Source organism: Uloborus diversus, chromosome 5 (genome assembly GCF_026930045.1).
Source record: "Uloborus diversus isolate 005 chromosome 5, Udiv.v.3.1, whole genome shotgun sequence".
NCBI lineage: Eukaryota > Metazoa > Arthropoda > Arachnida > Araneae > Uloboridae > Uloborus > Uloborus diversus.
Window position 1 is genome coordinate 168,687,696 of NC_072735.1, and position 26,058 is coordinate 168,713,753.

The 26,058-nt window shown below is 34.5% G+C and overlaps 1 protein-coding gene across 2 annotated transcripts in view; it reads left to right on the plus strand.

Moving 5' to 3' along the window:
* Nucleotides 1-26,058, plus strand: part of LOC129221899 (ETS domain-containing protein Elk-3-like) — a 180,774-nt gene that overhangs the window by 114,733 nt on the left and 39,983 nt on the right. The window contains exon 1 of one of the 2 annotated variants that reach the window (XM_054856274.1): nucleotides 17,161-17,356. The exons of the other annotated variant lie outside the window; for it this stretch is intronic. Coding sequence (XP_054712249.1) covers nucleotides 17,314-17,356 — 43 coding nt within the window. The 5' untranslated portion in view covers nucleotides 17,161-17,313. Of the gene's footprint in view, nucleotides 1-17,160; nucleotides 17,357-26,058 lie in introns of those variants that run through there. 2 annotated transcript variants of the gene reach the window in all.

A 26,058-nucleotide genomic window follows, 5' to 3' on the forward strand; every position in this document is an offset into this window, starting at 1 on the left:
TATGTAGCTGTTTGCGATTAGTCTTCCTTTGGTATTACTTGATCCCATTTAACCTTAAATTTGGGGGAAGTACTTTAATGAGTAACAATAAAAAAATAAACAATCACAACAAGATTTAAAAAACCAATTCTTCTAAATATATATGGCTATAATTTTTTGTCCGTAATGGTTTCTACAAATAAGCATCATTTTAACACCGATTTGTAAAGCATAGTGTTTTAGTTTTGGTTCATTCTATGTCAAATCAACCAAAAAAAAAAAAAAAAATTCTCAACCTGATCATCTCAGGTTTTCATGAAATTTCAGAAATCTTACTCTTTTACATCTTAAATTTTAAAAATAGAATTCAAAAAATCCTCATTTATAAATTAATAAGTAATTAATTTTTGAAATTCGTTAAAAAGCACTTTTTTGTTTGAAATGTTATAACTCAAATTCTATGGAAGCTACATATTTGTATAATAGATCATTAAAAGACAATTAAATGCAATTTAATTTGAAATGCAATGTAAATAATTTTGAAAAAAAAAAAAAACATTTTTACAAAATTTTAAACTGTACAAATTTTGAAAATAGTATTCTTTTAAAAAAATTTGACTACGCAAAAAATTTCAATTTTGTTTGATTATTTTGGTTTTAAGTTATTCTTTTTATTTGCTGAAGTGAGCAATTTTAAAAAATATACCTAATTTATGTGAAATATTCAATTAGCAATTACAAATCATCTTCTAGTATTGATACAATCTAATGATCTGCAACTTCAGTTCAATCTGTAAAATCTTCAGTTCGTAAAATATTTAAAAAAAAAAAAAAAAAAAGAGAGAGAGAGAGAGAGAAAGGAGAAAAAAATGCATCAAGATTATTAAATACACAAAGCTCTTATTGACACCGGCAGAAAATGTCAGCAAAATTGGATTGATCCTGCAAACACATTTATACATAAATATGCCATGCATTCTTCGGTGCTTACTTATTTTCCTCCGGCGATTTAAACTCCTGCTAAGGAAAGAAATAAGAGCATCATACTAAAATGAAGACGAATTGATGGTAGGAGAAGATGCGAAGGATTGCGATGATTTCTTATGAGCATTTGCCAGAAATCTATACTAATAATATAAAGCTGAAGAGTTGAATAATGTAAAGCTGAAGCTAATAATATAAAGCTCAGGAGCTACTGACTCGAATTGAAAAATTCTTTTTGTGTTGAATAGTCCATTTATTAAGGAAGGCTATAGGCTATATAACGTCATGCTATGACTAATAGGAGTGAGCAGCAATAAATTGAAATTAAATCAATAACAATAATGATGCATTTTTTGTTGCATCAATAGCTCGAACTTTTGTTGCCCGAATAGCTCAGCCGGTAAAGCGCTGCGCCGTCAACTCAAGGATCCCGGGTTCGAACCCAGCTGCGCGCGGGAAGATTTTCCCGGCTCATTTAAACATTAATTAATCTATAAATCAGGGGTTTTCAATTATTTTTATTGATTTTTTTTTTTTTTTTGATTTTTTTATGTAACGGTGAATCGATACATCATTATTCATATACCCTTATTCATATCGATTCATATCATCGATATGAATAGGGGTAATTTTATATATATATATATATATATATATATATATATATATATATATATATATATATATATATATATATATATATATATATATATATATATATATATATATATATATATATATATATATATCATAGCGTGATGTACTTAAATTAGTTTTTTAATACAATGTTGTCTTATTGACGCGGGTGAAACCGCGAGGCACTGCTAAAAATAAATAAAGGAAAGTATAAATTGTTTCACAATATTGTTACTGACTCAAGCAACGCTGGGTATGTTTGGTAGTCTGATACAAAAAAGGAAGTTCTACGTGAGAACCTTTTAATAATAATGACGGGAAGCAAAGTATCGTTGAAGCCAGACGATTTTTTTTTTCTCAGCGTTTATGGGAAAACTCAATGTAACATGACTTCTGAAAGCTTCTTGTTCTGAATGAACTAGTCGCCTAGGATTTTTTGTAGTCGCACCAAGTGACCTGGCACCTGAGATTTGTCAGACCTCGAAATGTTTGTGCGTATACATTTAATGTAAATTTTGGGATGTGAAACCTGTCTCATTTTAATTTTTTTAACAGTAAAATTATTGTAAGGCTTGCTAATTACCATTACAATAGTTAAACTTTATCATAACATATGACAACTGTTACTACTTTATACATTATAGTTTCTTCAGCAAGTTCTTATTCTTGGCACAGGGGAATTTTTGAGTTTAACCCCTTGATAAAATTGAAAAACCTACATAAATAAAGCACAAATTAACACAAAAATACAGCATATAGCTATTTCAAGGCTACAATGGAGCCTCTTCATCAGTGCAAAAACTCAGCACACAACCAGAAAGTCGTGAGAGAACTGAACGCCAACCAGGTGAACACCCGTTAAAAGACCGATTTAAAGAGGACAGTATTTGGTTTTTCATTTTGATCATATTGTAGCACAAAGCTTATATGATCTTTTTTCATTTAGTTTAACCTCTTGTCACATCAAGCAACCTAACCTTGACAAGACTTAAGGATTTTTTCTCCAGTATGCCAATAGATGCAGTGACATCCTCACATATAAGCGGGGCAGTTAGAAATAGAGAATTTGTATCAAGTTACTCGAAATGACTATCCATAAAACGCCATCATAAAGAGGACACACTATAATTAATTATGTTTTTTTCCCCCAAGAACTGATTGATTGGGTTCCCAGCGTACGATATTATTGAATTGTTCCCGCGTCTTGGGTCAGGCAGGCATGAAGGCGAAGGCAAGGGTGCACGAATCCTTTTTCCGCGGGGGAGTTCTTGGAACGTGTCGGTGGGAAACGGGTGTCGCATCCGGTGGGAATCCGTCGAGTGGATCCAAGCGCGGATCGGCCTTCTTCGCCAACCGACCACAGCTCCGCCCCCGCTCCTCTCCTCGGACGGAGAGAAAGTGGCCCGGGATGGACCCTTGGCCAATTTTTTTTCTCTTTTTTTTAACGTCTTTTTGATACAAATTTGTTACTTTGCTTCATCGCTCCGGGGTGGTATTGCACAGGGAGGGAAAACCACTTTTTCCCACTCGAGAAGTAGCAGGTATCAGTAGCATGGGATACTTCATGTTATTATTCTAGAATGATAAAATCATACTTTTTTTTAAATAAATACGAAAAAAACATTTTGTGATTACTTTTTTGGTTTTTATTTACTTATTGTACCCGTGTTCTAAGAAGTTAGAAGGCAAAACTGTTTTGTTCCCCAAACATACTCGTAGTTACAAAACTACATAAGCAAAGTTTGGCAAGCGGTTAAAAATAATAATAACAATAAAAATAGATTCATTGTATTTTTTTTTTTTTTTTTTTTTTTTTGAGCAATCACGATTGCTTATTGTTCTTATTTGACTGTCTTGAATTCCTATCATTTTATTTTCCCGCCAGCACCCTCTGCCATCACCACCGTCGACCGGCCGCCTCACGATGCTTCTCCTCTTGCGAAAACCGTCTCCAGGTTGCGTCCATATCCTGCACACGCATACACACACACCCCTACACACACATACACACACTCATGCCTGCGCCAGACGCAAACGCACACACAAACGCCTACACACACACGCGCGTACACACACAGCACTGCATACACAACACGCACACACATGCATACATACACACATGCACATGCATCCACACACATGCGCCTACCAAACACACACACATGTGCCTACCAAACACACACACATGCGCCTACACAAACACACGCGCGCATTCATACACACACACGCTCGAGATTGCGAAAAAAACATAATTTGAATTTAAAATGCCAAAAATTCAAATTAATATTATTATTATTTTTTTTTTTTACAAAATAAAATTGTTATAAACTAGATAGTATTTATTTTTTATTTTAACCTTCTCTTTCACGATAAAATTTTATTCCTTTTTTTTTTTTTTTTTGGCTGTTGTTTATCTTAATTATCGCATCCACATCACCATTTCTTTTTTGCTGGATATGCCTCTTATGACCTATTTTAGAAAATCACCAGTCATAATAATATGATGAGTGCAAGTTTCTTGGGCATTTCCATTCCATTCCATTTGTCGAAACAAGAAACTCAACGAGTAGGGTCCTAATCTCAATTCGTGATTGCGATAAACATAATTTGAATTCAAGACGTCAACATTGAAATAAATGCTGTCTGGTGTTCTCTTCTTCAGCTTCGTTTTGATATAAATTAATTACTTTTCTCCATCACTTGGCAGCGTTTCAAAGGGAAAAAAATCTGGATTTATTTCCAGGAATAGTGACATAGTAGAAAGGTACCTGAAACTATTACTTAGGAATAATAATCATACTTTAATTCATATAAATACGAAGAAAACATTTTGCAATTACAGATATCGTACTTTTTTAACTTCAGTTTTTTGTACCCGTGTTCTAAATACTATAACACAAAACTATTTTGTTGCCAATACTTACTAGTTATAAAATAACGCAACCAAAGTGTCGCAGACGATGAATGAAATAGGCATAAATAGAATAATTCATTTATTTATTTTTAAAAAAAACATTACTTTTTATTAGAAAAATATGTTTCTCTCAATATAATCCTAGACTGCTACAGAATAAACCTCATTTTTTATGTAATGAAACTTTGAAAATTAACGGGAATTGTCGAATATTTTAAAGAAATAAAATTTTTCATTTAACCCTTTCTTTTGATGGTTTCAATTTTTCTCTTTTTAAAATGTTGGACGTAACTTTGTTCTGATAACTCTATGTGACAAAAAATGGGACGAAAATTTTTGCCGTTAAATTAAATAACACAAATAGTAATTTTTCATGGATTTGTAATTAAAAATTAAAGAAAAATTAGTTTAGATATTCAATATATTTGTATACCAATACTAAGATAATTTTTATAACAATGCTAAAATTGCCAATGATATTAAAATCTCACGTTATGAGCAATGATTGCTTATATGATTATTTTCGTGCATCAGTCCATATTTAAATTATATTTTAGCACACAAAAAGTTTCTTCACGTTGATAATTTCACTTTTATCTAATTTTACCTAAGCAACAGCTTGATACTGAGATAATGGATAAGAATTATTGATAGTAAGAGTAGTTGACCGTCTCTGATAAAGTTACAGCTTCCTTTACAATGCGAAAAATTCGCAAAACAATGTGAAGAAAATTAAAAGCAAACGAAATAACCTAAATGAATAACTAATTTTTTCGATTAAAATATTTTCTTAAATTATTATTCATAATTAGTATATAATCAACCACTTATTTGTTCTTCAAGAACAAGTTAAAAACACTTTTGAAAATCCTTAGAGTCCCCGAGACGAGGACGATGGTTGCCATAAGCAGAGATAATTGCTTTTGCTAATTGCTATGATGTTTCTGATTGTAATTTCGACTATCACCGTTTAAATTACAGAAAAAAAAATTCATTTCACAAAATAAATAAGTAAAATAAGTATTGTTTGATTTGAATAAAAGATCATGCACAAAACCGCCATGATGTGAATGAAATTCCATTACAGAAACCATCCATCTCAAAGCATCAAATGCAAAATAAAACGTTATGCACGAAATAATTACGACTTGTCGAATTCACCAAGCTAAAGATATCTTCCCTTTCCCCCATGGAGAAAATGCAATAAAATAATCTCCAATTTAAAATTATATTGTCGCAGAGAAAGTAAGTCTTGAAATGGGTTTTCTCTGCCTGCCTTCAGTGCATTGCTGCGTCCACCACATACGCGCAGTCATGCGGTTCTTCGGTAGTGATTCAAAAAAGCTCTCTTTGGTTGTATTGCATCCATACCAAATCAACTTATGGTCTGAATCTTGGCCCTTAAAAACTGAAAATCTTTGGTTCAATAGAATTATATCACTTTGATCAATATAGAAGAAACCAAAATTTCAGATTTTCATGGCCGTTAGGTTTTGGGTTGTTGATTGGTGAAAAGACAAAACTTGCATGTTTGGTAACATTTTTGTATCATTGAACAACTGTAGATTAAAATCTCTGTGACACAGAGTAAGCAAATGGGTACTCTGTTCTTCCTGTTATAATTCTTAAAATGATATGATGATGATGGTAGCCGAATTTGAATACATTTTTTTGAAATTTCAAAAATTAAAAAATTAAAAGTCTCAAAACTATCCTCTCCCTCCACCTTTCCTCTTTTTTTTGAGATAAGTTGTATACATATTCTAAAGGCTTTAACTGGTTAAATTTCATTTTGTCACTGAAATTTCAGTACGTATTTATTTTATTGATTATTTAATTTTTTATTAGAAATGATTGTGCATTAAGTATTTTTATTTATTTATTTATTTATTGGAAAATTTTCTATGCTAAAAATATTACAGATAAATATAGAAATAGTAATATAATAAACTAAATAATTAATTAATGAAATCGGATGCATCGTTTTCGCGCAAAAATTGTTCAATTCGAAATAATTTTAGCCCCTTCAGTCGGAATTATGAAATATTTGACCAAAAATGTTGATATTTGGTACACAGTGTACTATGGTAAAGGGTATCTTATAGACAAAATTTTGAGTTTGTAGGCGAAAAATTAAAAGAGTTACGGCACGTCCAATGTTCCAAACTTATATTTTTGAAATCAATCTTTCATATACAAAAACGATAAAATACCAAACAAACTTCATTATAAAATGTTCTACAAACAATTATAAAACATAATATAAGCGTTTGAAACCATTAATTAAAGATTATATATTTTTAAAAAAATCAGGAAAAAACCTCGCTTTTCAGATGAAAATCCATGGTTAGAAAAATGAGCCACGCTCTATCTCTCAATCCTTATGTGTCAGTGTTGTCAATCCCAAAACGAAAAATTATTTCACAATAAGCAGAATGTAAAGAGTCAACTACAAAAAAATCAACTAATTAAATCAACTATTAAATGATTAGCAGCTGTTTAAAGTGGTTGTCCGGCATACCGGACACCAGGTCTGAAAGGGTTAAATTGTCAAAATAGTGAACTTAATGAAACTGTTTTACATGATGTACAAGTGCAAAGCTAGAGTTCCAGGGCTTAACATGTCTACTTGCAAAAAAAGAAAAACAAAATGGCTGCTTTTTCAAGCGAAATATGTAAAAATTGCTCAAGCAATCGTCACATGATGCATGGTTGTGGATTATCTTCGTCTACGTGTCGCGTGTCTAACATTGATCAATAAAATGACCTTCAAAGTTGGAGCTTACATTGCTAAATAAACTTAAAATAAAGCGAAAGATAGCAGAATCATGTACTCTATTTTGCCAAAAGATTAAATCCTCCATGTACCGCCAAAACGGACATCCGATTGATTTTATTCCATCCTCTGGTGCAGTTACTCTTCTTCTAGCAGGAAATCACGAGACCTACAACCACCGCACGTGCTGCAACATCAACAAAAGACGCACTCCCAGATGCCTGAAAAGTCTCCACAAAAGCTGAACCAACAGCCTCGTTGCCACTTAGTTCAACAAAATATTTGAATCGGCCACTCTTTTAGATTTGCATCTGTATTTTCTTAGAGAATGTTATCGCAATGAATTCCTGCGCATGGTCTGAAAACATTCGATCAGCTGAGTAATTCTTCTTCTTCTTCTTCTTTTTTTTTTTTTTTTTTTTTTTTTCATTTTAAATTTTTCACTTCATTAAGAATGATCTGAAAATTTATGTTTCGTTCTTATCAAAATAAAAAAGAAAATCGTTTTGGTTTTGCTTACATTTCTCTCTCTTTCTCTCTTTTTTTAAATTTCATTCTCGTAAACGAGATGCTTCTATAATTGGAGCAAACCTAACCTGGCAGCATTGTGATGGCTACGCAGATCTTAATCACAGCATTTTAGGACACTGCCAGGTTAGGTTTGCCCCAACTTTTCTAAGTTCACTAAATTGTCCAGCCAAAACATCGAAGAAGTTTTCATTCATTCACGTAAGAAATATATTTACTCAAAGAGTGACCGAAAGCATCAAAAGGAGAAAAAGCAAATAATAAGGTGAAAAATATTGAAAAGTAATAGGATTTGAATTTTTTTTCTCAGAAAATAGTTTTGTTCCGCAGTTAAAGGAGCTACAGTTTGCTGTTTGAAGACAGCTTTAAAATAAATGGCGTTAAAGGTGGTGATTAATAAATGGAACTGAAGTTTATCATTTAATACGAGAGGGAAGAAAAGTTTTAAAATAAGTACAGAGTAAAAATACTGATTCATAAAATAAGTTACAGTTTGTCATTTAATACGAAGAGATAGATTAAATTTAAATAATCGTACATTCAAACATTTATTAAGAAAATGAATTACAATTTGCATTTCATCAGAGAGGGAGAGAGAGAGAGCTTTAAAATAAGTAGAGTCAAAACCCTGATTAACAAATTGAGCTACAGTTTGTGATTTAATTAGAAAGAGAGAGAGAGAGCTAAAAAATAAATAGAGCCAAAACACTGATTAAAAAAAGGAACTACAGTTTATCATTTAATAAGAGAGAGAGAGAGAGATAAAGTCTTAGATTAGAGGTCGTCATTCACCAACAGGCGACCTTTCATTGAAAATGTCTACCAAAAAAGCGACACAACACGCTTCCAATCCTGAGGCATTCATCGCATCAATCGACCCCAGTCTACCAAAAGTCAAAAGTGGCTACCATTTTTTGTGACTCTGATAGCCAATGGCTACTACTCAGAATTCCTGGTTGTCGTTGTTGTTGCTTTCGTATCCATGGACATTAAATTTTTCCAAAGGTCTAGAGCTTTACAGAGAGAGCTTTAAAATCAATAGAGCTAAAACACTGATTAACAAAATGAGCTACAGTTTAACATTTAATAAGAGACAGCGTGGCTCGAAAATAGAGTTAAATATTGATTAATTAAGGAAGCTACCGTATCCCACTCAATGATGAAGAGAGAGAGAGAGAGGGAACACGAAAAGAGTTAAAATAGTGGCTAATAAAAAAGGAGTCCAGCCTGCATTTAATAAGAGATAGAGAGAGCTTTAATTGGTTTTGAATTTAAAAATATGGAGAGAGAGCACTTAGTGAAAATTTTGATTACAGTTAAATAATAGAAAAACGTAAAGTATAAGTTTTTTTCAAGCAGAGCAAAAAAAAAAAAAAATCATGCAAGGGTAAACGTGAAAGTTGACTCATCCCGTACTTTAAGAGGTCCCCCGAAAACAAGTTTATTTGAAATTTCTCTTTTTAGTAAAAAACATAAAATATTAGAAAGTTAAAAAAAAGGGGGGGGGGGGGGTAAAATAATTAAGAAGAACCTTTGTTACACTTCAGAAAATGCAAACAAAAAAGAGGTAGGTGGCATTCGTTGTATTCTATCATCTACTTAGAGAAAAAAACGCGGTACTTGAAGATATGTCAACTGTTCAAATATTGATTAAGCAGGTTGCGAATTGCCGCGTGATCTTACGCCACTTACTGCTTAAACTTTTGAGCTGTAATGGGGTCTGGCCATATAAATGACGGCCAGAAAATGATTTTTTTTAAACATAATTAACATACCCACCCCCTTTTGTCACCCTTCACCTTACTCTCCCCCCCCCCCCCCTCTTTACAAATCGCGTTATGATACATAAACATATTGTATAACAAAAAGTGTTTTTTTTTTTTTTCCAACCAACTTCATATCGGAGTAGAACTAATTTTGGAGTAAAGGAGACGGACTCGAGAATCGAAGGCTAGAAAATTCTAAAAGTTAAGAGTTGGAGTCGGTTGACTTCGCAGCTCTGTTTGTCACATAACAGCTTAATCCACTAAGATGTTCATTGAGCAAAATCTATAGCAATGCAATTGGTCATATTTTGCTATTCACTTCTTGGCAAGAGAGGAAATTATATTTTTAGTGCATACTGCGATAAAATGCGTAACCCCTCGTTATATCGCTCGTCGGGATATATCTTGATTTTTCTTTACCTCCTTCCTGAGAAGTTAAAAGGCAAAAAAAAAACATTGTTTTACATTTGAGAATACCCAAACAATGAAACAATGGGGTGGTTTCCTTCAGTCAAAAGTACTTCTTTTAGTCATTAAAATGGATAGAATGAGCAAAAAAAAAAAAAAAAAAAAAAACATGGATCCAGAAAATACTTTCATTTTCCCAACAGTTTTTTAAAATTATTTTCTAAAATGTCTATTTTTTTAAACAAGGCGTGGTCTTGATGACGTCACAAATGATGCACTTTGCCGCATCTTTCTACTACGTTTCCACGTTATGATAATCAAGCAGCGAATTGAATATTGCGCTCTGCTCTTGCTATCAACCATATCGTTGCCAATACACGTGAGTAAAGATGCGAATAAAATATTTTGCACTGTGAATGGCAACATTGAATAGCATTTCATAAATTGTTATGTCACCGGCAGAAGCCGTGAGCAATAAAAGCTCTCCGATTTAAGTATTTTTTTAAAAATATTAAACGTAAATAAATTTATCAAAAAATGGTCAGATCCTATGTTTTTAAAAATGCTCTTTCAGAAAAAAATACTTTTAAAATTTTGGAAACGACCCCAGTATAATTATAGTAAGATGTTGTTTAATATTTTCTTCCTTTAGTCAACGAACAAAATTCAGTAGAACCTCATTTATACGACTCCCGTTTATCCGGATCAAATTTTAGAGTTAAATAAAGAAATATATATATATATATATATATATATATATATATATATAAAAGTGAAAAATATTGAAAAGACCACACCAAGAGCCCATAGATGCGCAACGCAGCAAAACTAAAAAACCAAGTAAATATAAAATTAAGCAATCAGAATTTCAAATATTAAACAAATTATAAATAATAAGTGATGATGAAAAGGAAAAATGCAAACAGCTATTAAGTAGGAATAGATAAAGAGTGAATCCAGAGCTCATCAGCCGTGGAGGATTCATTAATTATGGTCAAAAGACCAAAATTTTTAACTATGAACTAGAAGAGAATGTTTAAGCTCCAGTACATGCAATATAGAGTAACAATGGGAAAACGCACCACTTGCTAAACTAAAAACAATAAACTAGAGCTCAAACCTAAAACTAAAAGCAGGGGGTTTCGCCTCGACTAATTAGGAAAACAAGCCCATTGTTACTCTATATTGCATGTACTGGAGCTTAAACATTCTCTTCTAGTTCATAGTTAAAAATTTTGGTCTTTTGACCATAATTAATGAATCCTCCACGGCTGATGAGCTCTGGATTCACTCTTTATCTATTCCTACTTAATAGCTGTTTGCATTTTTCCTTTTTATCATCACTTATTATTTATAATTTGTTTAATATTTGAAATTCTGATTGCTTAATTTTTATATATATATATATATATATATATATATATATATATATATATATATATATATATATATATATATATATATATATATATATATATATAATACATAATTTGATCCGGATAAACTCGGTGCCGTATAAACACGCTAACTATTCAGTTTTCGCTTTGATTAAATGTACAACCTCTGCATAGAACGTACAATGAAGTAGGGTAGACCGGCGCACGTTTACACGGACCTTTTTCAATGAATTTTCTAATTTTTATGTTTTAACTTAGAAAATTTTAGACATTGCGGTTTTATGAAGCAGTTAATGGAGTCGAAATTGGTTATTCAGTTGTTGCTCAGCTTGTGTTTTTCACCGTTAAAAAAAATATTTTTGAGTCCAAGTCGGTTGTTATGCGTTTACGCATATTTATTTAGACCCATAACCTGGTTCTGTTAGTGTTTTGAACATAATGTTTTACCACCGCTGGAAAAAAGCAAATTTATTACAGGTTGAATAGTGTATAAAGTTGAAGCTGAAGGGACTTGAAGACAGCACTATATGATTCTAAGCTATGAGATACGAATGTGTAACTTAGTTAAAAATTAAATGGTAATTTTCAAAACTAAATAGCCGGATAAATGTTACTAGTACTAAAAATGTTTGAGGCAGTTGGGAGCGAAAAATGTGTCAGGGGCACGTTTAAGTAAGACACAGTAACAAGGGCGCCCATATAGGGGGGCAAGGGGGGCTCGAGCCCGCCCCCCCCCCCTTTGAAATTAGAACTTCCTTGCTTTTGGTACTTTTTTCTTTGCAAAAATGTAAAAACATTTATTCTCCTGCCCTTAATGAATAAGTTATTAAAAATGAAATATTTTAACGACTCTAATCTGTCCTGAAATCGGTTTCCATGGATAAAATACCCTCCTAACCCATGGGGAAAATATCTGAGCCCCCCCCCCCCCTTACAATTTTGCATATGGGCGCCCTTGCATAGTAAGGACGATCGTAAAGGTGCTCCGACGTTAACGCGTAAACTAGCCCCGTCACCAAGTTCGGATTCATTTTTAACGTGCAAAAAAATGTAATAACATTTCAGTTCATACAAATACAATTTTCAAAATGGATGAAATTCTGCTAATTTTCATATATATATATATATATATATATATATATATATATATATATATATATATATATATATATATATATATATATATATATATATAATATATATATATATATATATATATATATATATATATATATATATATATATATATATATTAACTAAGTATTATTTATTCTCAATAAGAGTCAAAACGTTCAACACAAAATTTACTCAACTTGGTAGAAAGCAGATTATCCTTTCCGCATGCTGGACCGAAGCTCGACTAATGCTCAAAAACTAGTGAGAATATTTGCTAGGGAGCAGCATCAATCTGTTATGACTGTTGGCTCTCCAGTTATGATTCGTTTTGAAAAAAGGGCACTGCGTAAACGTGCCTCATGCGTAAACGTAATCCCGGTCTACCCTATAGTACGAACTTAAACAAAATCGCGCGCTTTGGGGCGTCAGTCCAACACCACTGCATCTGAACTATAAATGATGAAGTATTTGCGAGAAAAGGTTCTTCGTAGTTTTGTTACAAAGCATTGCGTTATTTGCTGTAATAAAAGATAAGTCTGTTTATTTAGGAATCCGTTTTGTTTATTACCCATATTATACGGATTGTCGTTGGTTCCATTTAGTCCAGATGAAGGAGATTGTACTGTATGTGTATTACTAAAAGTCCATCAATAATTATTTTCATCTGAGTTAGCTGTGGTTTAAGCCGCTACTTAGAATTCATACTACGCCATAAAACAGAAAAATATTTAATGCTCTATTTTTTTCTTAAAACGAGCTGATTTGTACATCACATGACTTCCTTTTACTCCAATTTAATGTAATTTTCTCATTATTGGCAGTTTTAATATGATTCAATAGTTTACTCTCTAAATATCACCAACAGTGGCCAAATTGAAACCAGATTTAAAAAAAAAAAAAATCCCTAAAATTGTCGCCAAGTTGGCGACAAAACTTGGCGACCATAAGACTAGCGATATATTGCCAAGTGTCCGCCAAATTATAACACCACTTGAGTTTACATCGAAATTAACAATGATTTCCCCCCAAAAAGGAGCAAAAGACCCCCTTAGGAACATCCGAATGCAACCAAAAGGGAAGGTGCACAACTAGACCCCCACTAGGAGTACATGTACCAAATTAAAACTTTCTAGGACATACCGTTTTTGAGTTATGCGTGATACATACACACATACGCACTACAGACGTCACGAAAAAATCGTTGTAATTAACTCGGGGGTGGTCAAAATGTATATTTCGGGTGCCTGTACGTTCCTAGGCATATATCCTCGTGTGGTCGAGTCGAAAAAAAAAAACCAACATTCATTCGGGGGTGAGAAAAATAGAAATTAAGGCCGATTTTTAAATGAATTTTTTTTCGCGAATACAATACTTCCTTTTTTTGTAAAAGGAAGTAAAAAGCAATCAGTAAACTAATTTTCTTGTTTTCGCTTTCGTTTAAAAATTTATGCTTTTTTGTCAACTACCTAAATATTTTGTTGACTCATATGCCGCTTGATAGCGGTAGAGAAATCCTTTTTTTTAATTATAATGGTTATATCGCGCCGCGCTTTTTTTGTTGTCTCCCGACGAGCGCGCTATAAATTTTGACACGATCACCGTATCAAAGTAGTCAGTCCAGTTTGGCGCGGGGCTCACCCGCAATCTTAAAGACATAAAAAATTATCGTATGTAGTTTCAATTGCAGTGTAGTATCCGGCGATGCACTAATGAATATATCGTTGCTCCGTGTAAAAAAAAAAAAAAAAAAAAAAAAAAATGTTTGCAGCTATTGTTTCAACTTTGCCCAGGATATTTATATTAAAAAAAAAAAAAAAAAAGTTGACGAAACTATGCCGAGAGGAGGAGAAAGAGAAAAAAACTGGTCACGCTAATGCGTGAGGAACGGACTTTTCAGCGCCACCCCCTGCAGTGTCCACAAGTTCTCTCTCCGCCCCCCCCCCCCCTCCTTCTCCTCATCCACAGGTGGACGCGAGGTGGAGAGGAGGAATCTTTACGACTGGGAAAGAAGAAGCAAAAGAAAAGAAAAAGAGGTTTGTTCAGGTGCCTACTGTGGAATGCGAAGTTTGGAATAATTTTTGCAGAGAACCTTCGTAGGCACCTGCAAAAGACGCTCTGGCTAGAGAGAGAGAGGGAAAGAAGAAAACTTGTGAGGAGGGGGAGGGAGAGTTCGCTTGCCATTTTGTTTGCATATGGCCAATGAAACTTGGATTGTTTAACTTTTTATGAATTATTTTTTTTTTTTTTTTTACTTCAGTAGTCGAGAGCGCTTTTTGCATAGCTTTTTATTTATTTATTTATTTATTTTTTGCGGGAATTACAAGTTTCAAAATGAGTTTCTCCAAACTTAATCGCTTAATTGCATCCTAATCCCCCCCCCCCTATAAATTGCATAAGAGAAAAAAGTTATTTAAATTTTTACAGAAAGAGTTATTTAAACTCTGTGCAGTGCACATCTATCTCCACCCCCCCCCCAAAGGGGAGGGGGGACACGGACTTCCCTAAAAAAAATGAAATAGGTACATTCACTTTTAAAAATGACAAAGAATAGTTTGTTGTCTCCCCCCCCCCCCCCGCAATAGAGATCGAAATATGCCTTATTTTACTCATTTGCTCAAATGATGCATTTGCTCAAATGTTGCATTATTTAGATGTAGTTATTTTTACAATGCAACTTTTGCAAATGCAATTGTCATTCTTAAACTATAGTATTTGCGAACAATTGATGAACATTACTGATGCATGACGAAATGATTTTCCATGCAAAGCGATTGTGAAATTTCACCTAAAAGTCATTTGATGCTCAATTCTTTCAATTTTTTCAAAGAAAGTTAGATTTTGCAAAAGAAAACAACTTCAAATATCGTTTTTTTAAGTTATCATGATTACATCACGCTACAGTTGCGCAACAAAATGTATTTTAAGTTTTCTATCGTGAAGGCTACAGTTTTTCACTGTTTAAAAGTCAATTTCTGATTTGTGGATCACACGTTTAGTGAACATGACTGCAACATTTAATTACTGAAAAAGTAGTCTGTTAAAGCTTTTGCTTTAATTAATTTTAACATTATAATTAATCGCCGATTCATTCATTTCTCAAATAAATCACTTCGTAGAAAATTAGCGTGAATTTCTTTTCAAATAAATCATCTACGATTCAAGATGCAGTGAATTTTTACAAAAGTGGAATAAGCTCCAAAAGTCGAAATTTTGAATCATAGAGAAATTGAACCAGTTTTTAAATTCATTAGCAGATCTTAGGAGCTATAATGACCAATCTGCGTTGAAAAAAGGCTCCAATTAGCTTGAAAACGGCTGCATTTCGTTATTTTGTTTGCAATTTGTTATCTTTCACTAAAGTTCATGATTATTTTCTAATGATAAAAACATGGGATGCGATTGTTCTAAATTCGGGTTGGGAATAAAAGTTGGGCAAAGAAAAAAATTTTGCAGTCACAAAAATAATAGAAAAATTTTGAAGTTTTATTGCTGTTTGAGAGAAAAAGAACTATTTACTAATTAGAAACATTTTTCTTAATTGAAAAAGAGAGGACATTTGCTATGGAAATTTTTATAAAGTCTCCTGTGTTCCACTCCACAACGAAATATGCGTCGAAATATGCGTTCATTAAAAAATAATAAAATGACAAGTTTAACTTTAAAAATTCATTTTTCGTTCAATTTCTGGTAAACTTACAGCTTATTTTTGTTTTGAACATTTTTTTTTCATTGTAAATAAATTTGAATTTTAATACACACTAGAAAAATAATCATAAACATAATCTAAATCAATACTGTTTGTTTTAGGAAAATTTTATTCTATGAAAAGGAAACCTAAATTGCGAAAATGAAACTTAAACTTCTGTAAAAATGCGCTATTAAAATTCAGTTTCTTTTTTACTACTCGCCATTTATAACGCATATATTTCAGGATTTGCGAAGAAAAATGAGGTTTTATTAAATATCACTACGGTTCTCTCCCCCACCCCCCAAGAGCAAGGGACGCAACCCCCTAAATATCGCAAAGACCCCTCTCCCAAAAACAAGAGTCTCCCGCCCCCAAAAAAAAGTAAAAAATGTCCCTCAAAACAATCTTCCCTAAAAACTGCAATGGCGCCACGACCCCTCCCCCCCCCTGGTGGGCACCCCTGAATATTATGTCATGATGAGGTTTGAGATGAAAGCTACGGTTTCAAAGTTTAAAGAAAAAAAAAGAGAAAGAGAGAGAGTCCATTGGGGTTGGAGAATCTACGAGAGCAGACAGAATTACCTTTTGGAGCTTTTTTTTTTTCCCATCAAAACAGTCCTTATATCTGTGATAATTTTACAATAATGTTAAAATCATCGGGGGTGCTTTAAGGTCTCCCTGCCGCCCTGCCCTCGCCGCGTCACTGGGAAAATCCGTTTTCCAGTTTTTCTTTTATTAGCGGAAAAGATATGCCAAGAAAGTTAAAATTTTCGTCTTTCAACTTTTCGAGCGACACGTCAAAAAATAAAGGTAAGAGGAAATTTTCCGTCCTCTCCATGTCATCCTTTTGATTGTGCAAGATTAACCACCCCCGAGCGCTCTCGCCAACAGGCGGCGCCACTGCCTTTCCCCCATGACGTCTGCTTCTCTCGGTGCTCCCAGGGTCGTTCATCAGACGAGCAGTCGGTGTCCGCGAACGAACAAGCTTAGGTTGTGGGGTACGCAAAGTGGTGGTGAAATCAGTGGAAGTATCGTCTGCTGTCATGCGATGTCGAGAGTTTTGCACGTTCCAATCTCTGGATTATTGATTCTTTGCATATGCTGAATTTTCAAAAAGTGCCATGCATCGACCAGAATCAACAGCACTCGACCTACGGGCCGAAGGTATGCTTTTTGCATATTTTTTTGCACTCTCAAAAATTTTTTTTATGCACGGAATGTGGTGTGTTTGTTGTTGGATCAGCTGTCGCCAAGCGCGGCGACGGCCTTGGCGAAGGTGGTCGCCAAGCAGCAGGCAAGGTCACGGCGAATTGACGTCATTTTGGGAAGAAGCAGCAGCAAATGCTGCTAGTTATTTATTGGCGGGGATGATGAAAAGTTTTTTACCGCGTCATAGCTGAAGCCGCAATTTGGATTAGGATCAAAAATGAAATTATAATGACTTATTTTACTCCTCAAAACGACCTTGCCGGTGCATTTTAGAATTAAATATTATTTAACTTGTACTTTGACAACTTTTGAAGTATTTTTAAGAAGGCAGAGTTTAGGGAAAGAATTTAACTTTTATTTTGAATATTCATCAGTACACTTTTTTAGTTTATTTCTCAACAATGGATAATCTCATCCAAGTTAACATTCACTTTCATTTCAAGAAAACTATTCCATTTAAATTGAGCATCAACAGAACTCAAATAGTAGTTCTGTGACACTAGTTTCGAAAAGGATTTCTATTTTAGTCAAGATCACTTCAATTTTTTAATACTTACACTCTGTTGTTTTCTTGTTGAAAAATCTGAGCAGATATTAATATTAATCTCAGTGCGCACATCAATCACGATTCAAAAAGATAATCTTATTTTTTTTTTTTTTTTAAATGTCAAGTGTATATTTTCTGAAGTTTCAGCTGAGGTACCGTCATTCCTGCGTTTAGCGTCTGTCCATAAATGATTTCACTTTTTTTTTCATCATTTTTGACCCCTCTCCTTCTTTGTCACAATTTGCCTTACCCCCTCTTTCTCACGCTATATTTCATAAACCAGGCCCGTGTCCAGGATTTCATAAAGGGAGGGGTTGAAAATTTTTGCCTTTGTAACTTACGTTGTCAAAGGAAAACTAACTACAAGTGTAGAATAGTTCATTTTAGTTCGATAACTAGGCTTTTTTTTTTTATATATATACGTTTTGTGTGTTTTTTTTTTTTTTTTAATGAAATCTTATTTGTACAGTTGAACATTTTGTAAAAGCACACATATTTCTTTTATGCCACCTAATGCTAGTTTCTTTCCTTTTTTTTTTTCTTTTGTTTTCCCATCAAATAACATTGAACAGGAATTGAATGAAAAGAAAAATTTTTATTTAAAAGAAATTGCTGTTTCGCATAGAAACACTTTTCTAATGTGTGAAACGACTAATTCATCCAACACTAAAGGCGTACCATAAAAAAAAACCTAACAGTAAGCAAAGTAATCATTTTCCCTGCCCCTAAGTTTTTTTTTTTTTTTTTTTTTTTTTTTGGGGGGGGGGGGCTACGTCATTGGTCTAATATTCTTTTAAATAATTTTCCCCTGCATGATTACAGCATTGCCAGACTCTTCAGCCATTCCTCCGTCGTTAATTTTTTTCAAGTACTTAGAAGCGAAGGGGCTTGGGAATCCTACAATTGAGGAAAATGCTAATTGTTAAACATGGGGAAATATTAAAGAAGGTGAATACTGTATCAGAGTTTAACTCTAAAATTAATTAAAACTTAAAATACATTTTGGAAAATCGTTTAATGATTCATTGATTTTTTTCCTTTCAATGGGAGGGGTTTAACCCCTAAAACCCTCCCCTTGGACACGGCTCTGTCATAAACATATTCTTATAAACAATAAGCGTGATGTCGCACTTCTTGTTACCCTTTCGTTTTCCCTTGTCACAAACTGTCACACGAACTCCTCTCCCCCTTCAAGTGTGACATCATTTATAGACAGCCCCTTATATTGTTTTGCCTGAATAGACAGTAAACAACTAAAAAACTTTTTTTCATGGATTTAATATCAATTTACTTTTACCCATCATTATGCAACAGGGGCGGATCCAGAAGTATTTGTAAAGGGGGTCAAGTTTTAATGGTCAGCTTAATACCTAATACATAAAAAAGCTTCTCTAAAGCAGGGGTGCCCGTCCCTTTAAGGGTAAAGGTGCACCCCCCTCCTAAATGAGATAAAACCCATTCAAATCCCCCCTCCCTAAAATGTTTTAATGATTAAGCTCATTATAAAATTCTTGTCACAGGGGGTCAGCTGATCCTTTGGCCATCCCCTGAATCCGCCCCTGTTATGCAATCATCTTCATATAGCGGTGAAGCCTCACCCGTTTTTCTTCCAAAAGAGATATACTCCCACTTTTTCTATTCTTATTTTTTAAAGAGAAATTTACATGTTAAGTCTTTGCGAGAAAGAATTAGTCAGATATAATGTTTTTTGTATATAGAGCACACCAATACTTATACTTTAGATATGTTAGTGAAGTGTGGGGATTTATATTGTGGGGGCTTCATATTGTGCAATATTTTTTCAGAACAATATGAAACAAAACTAATACTAAATTACTACTCTACATCTCGTATCACTGAACTTAAACGCTGAAACTGGCCGACTTTAGTTTGACAGGTCCGAAATGGGAAACATGGGTATTCGAATATTTGATATTCTACTCAGAACTGTGTTTCGAAGTAGGAATTCTTGAGTTATTCCTTTTCGCATAAGCATAACAATCGTGTCCCTCGTTTTGAAAGAAAAAACATTCTCAAAACTGTTCCCTGAGCAAAGGAAACATTATTGCTTCTAAATATAATTCTGACATAACTTACACCACTCTAACTTTCACCAATTCAATCATAGATTGCGATTCCTCGGAAAAAGGAAAAAACGCAACTGCCTGTCTGCTGAGTTCTCCGAAATCAGATAAGTTGCCGCTGCTTCGGCAACTGTTTCGCTTACGTCACTTTCATGTAGGCCGGCCGCACTGTAGCTTTTTGTCGATTATCGTTTGGGTTGGCAGCCCCTCCCCCGAGTCCCACCGGGTGTCCAGAACCTTTTTTTAAGAACCTGGTTTGTGGTCAACAAGTCACATGTTGACTTTGAGTAGATAAGCATTGTATGCACTCCCTGGAGAAAATTCTAGTGTTTGTGTTTTCTCCTCTTGAGCGATAAACATGAACTAGTAGGGTTGCCGCACGAAGAAGTCATGTAGCAGGCTGTGCTAGTGAATTTTTTAACAGGGGGGGGGGGGGGGAGGGGCGGTGTCAGTTGGTCCTCCTCCTGACTTTGGAAAATTAATGTATTTAGTGCTTTTTGCTGATTTTTGGTATAATTTATATTGAATTCATACCCATTGCCGCCCCCCTGGAAAAAATCGAAATGTCGGGCCTGAGGGGGGGGGGGTGTCAGTTACGAGGTCGGTTGTCCTCCCCCTGACTTTTTGAAATCAATGTATCTAGGACGTGCTTTTTGCTGATCTTTGGTGTAATTTATATTGAGTTCATATTCATTGCCGTCCCCCCCCCCCCTCCGGACAAAACGAAATCTCAAACCTGGTGTGGGGGGAAGCTTTGTAGTACTTGAGAGGTTGTGCGATCACATTTTGGGATAGGGGCATGCCTGTAATTGGACACCTTAGTAAAAAAAGAATGAAGATATTATGTGACCAAAAGTCACACCAGGCCAGTGATTTAGGGTGTCAATTGGCAAAAATGAATGTTTTTGTACATAAGTGGGCGTAGTTTTTGTTAAATGAAATTTACTTTCAGTGTACATCCACCCAGCCCACCCCGGAAAATTAAAAATGACGGGGTTATGTCACACTATCAGTAGCACTGCCTATTCATCGATAAACTTCGGATATCGAATTTTACCGATGGCTATAATTTTTATCGGACGCATTTTCAAATTTGATACATGATCAGTTCGCAAAATAAGCTTCGAAGTTCTTAACTTGCTCTCTTTTAAAATTCGTATGGTAAGTACAGTAAAACCCCTCCTAACGGACACCCCTCAAAGGCGGACACCCCTCTTATGCGGACAATTTTTAATTCCCCAGTTTCAATGCAAATAACATAACTAAACCCCTGTCCAGCGGACACCTCTCTATTGCGGACAAAAAAATTTGTCCCGTTAGTGTCCGCATTAGAGGGATTTTACTGTATTTTATTATTTGTTATTTATTTTATTTTGTTGCACTCATTCATTTATTTACTTATTTTGAAAAAGTGGGAATAGGAAAAGTCTTATTTATAATAACTGAATTTGTAACTTTTGCAAAAAAAAAAAAAAAGAAAAGAAAAGAAACATTAAATATAATTTAAAAAAAACTTACAATTATAAAATAAATCTGTTAATTTCAAAACAATTTTTGGTGGGGTGGGGTTGGGTATCTTTGTGGTATTTTGTGGCGGGGGGAGTGTGTCCTTGCTCTTGGAGGGGTACCCCTTCTTAATTCAAACTCCACAAGAGAGCATAGGTAGATTACCCCCAAATCAGTAGTCGCTTAACACCTTACAACTCTATTTGAAACAAAAAAATAAATAAATAAATAATCAAAATAATTGTATATAAATCATAGTTCAATCCAATCTAGTTCTTGCGTCCTTTTAAAAATCAAAAGCATCAACTACCCAACTTCGCCAACACACGCCACACGAATACCTCCACGCGCCACTTTGATTCGGAAACACCCCCCTCCCCCTGTGGCTCACGCACCCCATGTAATGACTCACCTGTGTGTGCCATCCAAATTAAATTTAATCAGCAGATGTTTTCACGCTTGGCCAATCTGCAACAATATCGCCCGACGCCGATCTCTGATGCTACCGTCTCGTTCGAGCTATCGCTGTCATGGAGATATTGCAAACAGTTAGCAACTTCGGTTTTGATTGTTTTCCGATTCGTGTGGCGAGATCGAGTTGCAATGTTAGCTGGAGCGATAACTACCACAGCGCACCACTTTTCAGAGGAGTAGACTGATCAAACGAATGTTTTGCCTTTGATCAGCGTTTTTTAAGTTGTGTTCCACGGAACCGCCCTAGTGTTCCACGGAGAACAATCAAGGGTTCCGCGTTCTTTATTTTAAATTAAAATACTCACTTAAAAATTCGATTGAAATTTGTTCGAAGTGAAGCATTCAATCGGTATTTTCCAAATAAGCAGCAGAGAAAGCATGAAAATGAAACTTGTATTGCACACTCAATTGCATTGTCAATGTATGACCAGGGGCGTGCACCGGGGAAGGGGGGGGGGGGAGAACACCTGTCGGCCCAGGCGCGAGCTTTTGGTGGTCCCGAGATTTTTAAAACAAGTGGTGAAATGTATTTCGTCGCGTGGGGTAAACAATACAGTAAAACATGCGTAGTTTAATGTTACTTCAATTTATGATGAAAGACCCGTGGTACAAAAGTCTGTCTTTAAGAAGTTTATTCTCTTTCTTTCTTCCTTTCTCTCCTTTCTCCCTTGCAATCTAACGCAGTTATAACTGAAGAAAATATTTTTAAAATAAGGCATTTTTTAAAAATAGACTTCGCGTGTCTAATATATTTTTGTTCCCCCCCTTTCCTCACACAGGATTAGTATAAAAGCCGATTTCATGAACATCTAGCAGCAGCTGGAACACTTATTACTTTCAGAATTGTGTACTAAAGCAAGCATATTACTCATTTTCACTAATATAAAGCATAAATAATTGAAGTAGCTTTGAAATGTTACTTCCAAAATGTATCTACTAGTATTTCATGCTCTTCAAACTCCGAAAATTTCATTATTCTTTCAATTTACGCCCGATTTTATACTCGTCCACCCACAAACCTCAAGGCAAGGTTTACGGACATGATGAAACTTACTTACACTACTTACACTACTTGCGCTATAGTATACCATGCACCGCATAGCAAAAATTCGGATCACAGTAATGTCAAGGGTGTGACAAATCCTGGACGCTCTCGCCCAGATGACTAAAAGAATACCTTGTCGACTAGTTCTTTCAGATCAAGAATCTTGCAACAGCCACATTGAATTTCCAAAAAAAAACTCTGAGGAATAATTTGTCTGGCGCTTATGATTATGCGATTTTTGTCGATCTCTAGTCATGACTCTAATCCTTTCCCAAATTCGAATTCTGATATTTATTTATTCTTCAAATTAAAAATTCCTCAAATTAAAAAATAAATAATTAAAATGACGACATAAAAGGAAGAAATATCAACAGGTATAATAGCGAGCTGCAAGCACAAAAGAGGAAAAATAACTACAATTTCGCTTTTTTGTGACCGTGACAGTCCGGTGTTGTCATAATACCAAACTATTTCCACCCATGAACACCGAATTTCACCCTGCGTCTAATTGCATCGCGCGTACGTAATATGCTGACCTCTGACTCGTCAACGTCATCTTCTGGCTCCTATTATGTGACGATGCTCGTCGGTCGAGGAAACGCAGTGTTTGTTTTTCCATTTGCTTAGCGCTCGCGTTTTCACCTTGAGAGAATCTTTTGCCAAACGCATTTCCTCCTGTCTCCTTTAATTACACCCTCCCAGAACAATGAGGCAACGCCGAGAAGAGAAATCGAAAGAAATATAAGGACAATAAAAAATAATTCTCGGTTGGAAAAAGCTGTCTTTCCCAGAAAAATCTCTTCCTCTCAGTGTCCACATCCCTGCACGTGATTTATGGCTCGATTCAGGCAAGCCTTTCGATTAAACGAGAATGTTTTTCGTATTTTTTTTCTCTCCTTTTCGTTTAATGCGATGTGGAGATTTTTTTTCTTTCTCTCTCTCTTCTCATGTGGTCTCTATCACTTCGATGGGGGGTCACGGGAGGTCACTGTGACCTTCCAAAGAATCCTTATTCAGCAAATATTGTTTGACGATTCAGCAAAACTTGGAGTTCTCTTTGGAAAAATTATCATTCGGCGAAATTTGGAGCTTCATTCGGCAAAATCATCATCATTCAGCGAATTTTGGAGTTCGATTCGGTGAAACTATTATCGTTTGGCAAATTTTTAGTTCCGTTCGGGAAAGTGAAAATTTCCGCCTTCCCAAAAATTTTAGTTCGGAGCACCAGTGGGCTCGGTCGTATGGACAGATCGAAGGGTGGATCCAGATTTTTATCAAGGAGCGGGCGATTGATTTTTTTACTTGTCTCTTACTACGTAACTGATTTGAACGTGCTTGAGGGAGAGGGGGGCTACTGCATCATTGTAATTCAAAAGAACTGAAATATAGAGATTTAGCCAAGAAGAGGGAGGTAGAAGATTGTCTTCCAACCTTTTCCTTTCCTTTTTCATTACCAAAGGTATTCTTAAATTGCGTTTTTCGGACTTCGATTTCTAAACATTATCGGTGCAGAGTACCTCAAGGGAGGGACGATCGCCTTCATCACCCCTCCCTTGTACTCTTCCTTGGGTCTTAGTCTGACCAGAGGTAATTTGAGTCTGTTTGAGGACTCTTCACAAATTTAGTTAAAAGGTACTTATAAAAAAATTTTGATATACCAAAACGGACCCTTCACAAAATCCTGATTAACCAAAACGAAAGCTTCACAAAACTCCGACTGACCCAATCGGACCTTTCACTAACTTATTTCTTAACAAAGCAGTACGAAAGTCGGAAATCTAATGCATATTGATGCATTACTTTTGGTTTACACTTTGAAATTTCTGGGGGAAAAATTGTTTTGTCACAAAACTTTTTTTAAAATTCACAAAAATAGGACCCTGTGAAAAATCCCGATGGATAGATTCCCTGCTGCTGAGCTTGGTACATACAGTTGCTGGTCTCAGTCCTGTTGAATGAAAAAATGCATAGTTCTCTATTTGCATAAAAATTGTTTTTGGGATACGACAAACCATGTAAAGTACGTACTATTTTAAGCGAGCTCTGTGACTCAGTAATTTTGGGTGCATTGCACCAAAAACCCATATGAGTTGAGTAATGATTTTGAATTAGAAGATTTACATTTCAAATTATGCTCATTATTTGATGAATTTATACTCAATGGAGTAATTAGGGAAAAGTAATGTATTTTTTAAATATTTTGAGTTTATTCAATAGAAGTAGTTAGAGAAAAGAAGCAATATATTTCAAAAATATTTTGACTATTTGCAAAATCTAAATATTCTATACTTTTTTAATGCGTTGATTTCGACGCAGTTGAAGAACTCGGCGCAAGAGGAGGACAATTTCACTTTTTGTCGACGGGAACAATAAATTATACAGAGATTAACATTATGACAAGTAATTGTACATAATAACTATACGTAGGGGGAGATATAATTAGAATGTCATTTAAATATGTTTCACAGAGACAAATTCAAACATAGTATAGAATCTTGAGACACAGTCTTTAAAAATGAATATTTAACTCGATCTTTCCTTTTCTTTTTCTTTCTTTCTTTTTTTTTCCCTGAAAGTTTTAAAAATAGAGCTGCCCTCTTCTTACACCGAGGTCTTTAATTCTTTCGTTAAATTAGTTGAAAGTGTTTCACTTTTATGGAGAGAGTTCTGTAAGCGTCTTGTTTTAAAAGTTTGTTGGAATTATGATTGCAAAAATATTTGTAGTTTTAGGTCTGAGCTATTAGCGGAAATTATTTCTCACCGTCGTTTTAAATTCACGAGAAAGTACTTGAACTATCTATTATCTACTCCCTACAACGACAATAATGTAAAATACTGACGATATCACAACATAGAACTTTCACTTTATAGATTTACAACTTAACCCTATGTATTTTTTGGTGCATTTCACGGGTTGGCACAAATGTTTTTTCTTCCCTTTTCTTTCTTTTTTTCTTTTTGCTCTTTTTTGTTACACATAGCGCTTGTCTGAAAACGTTCC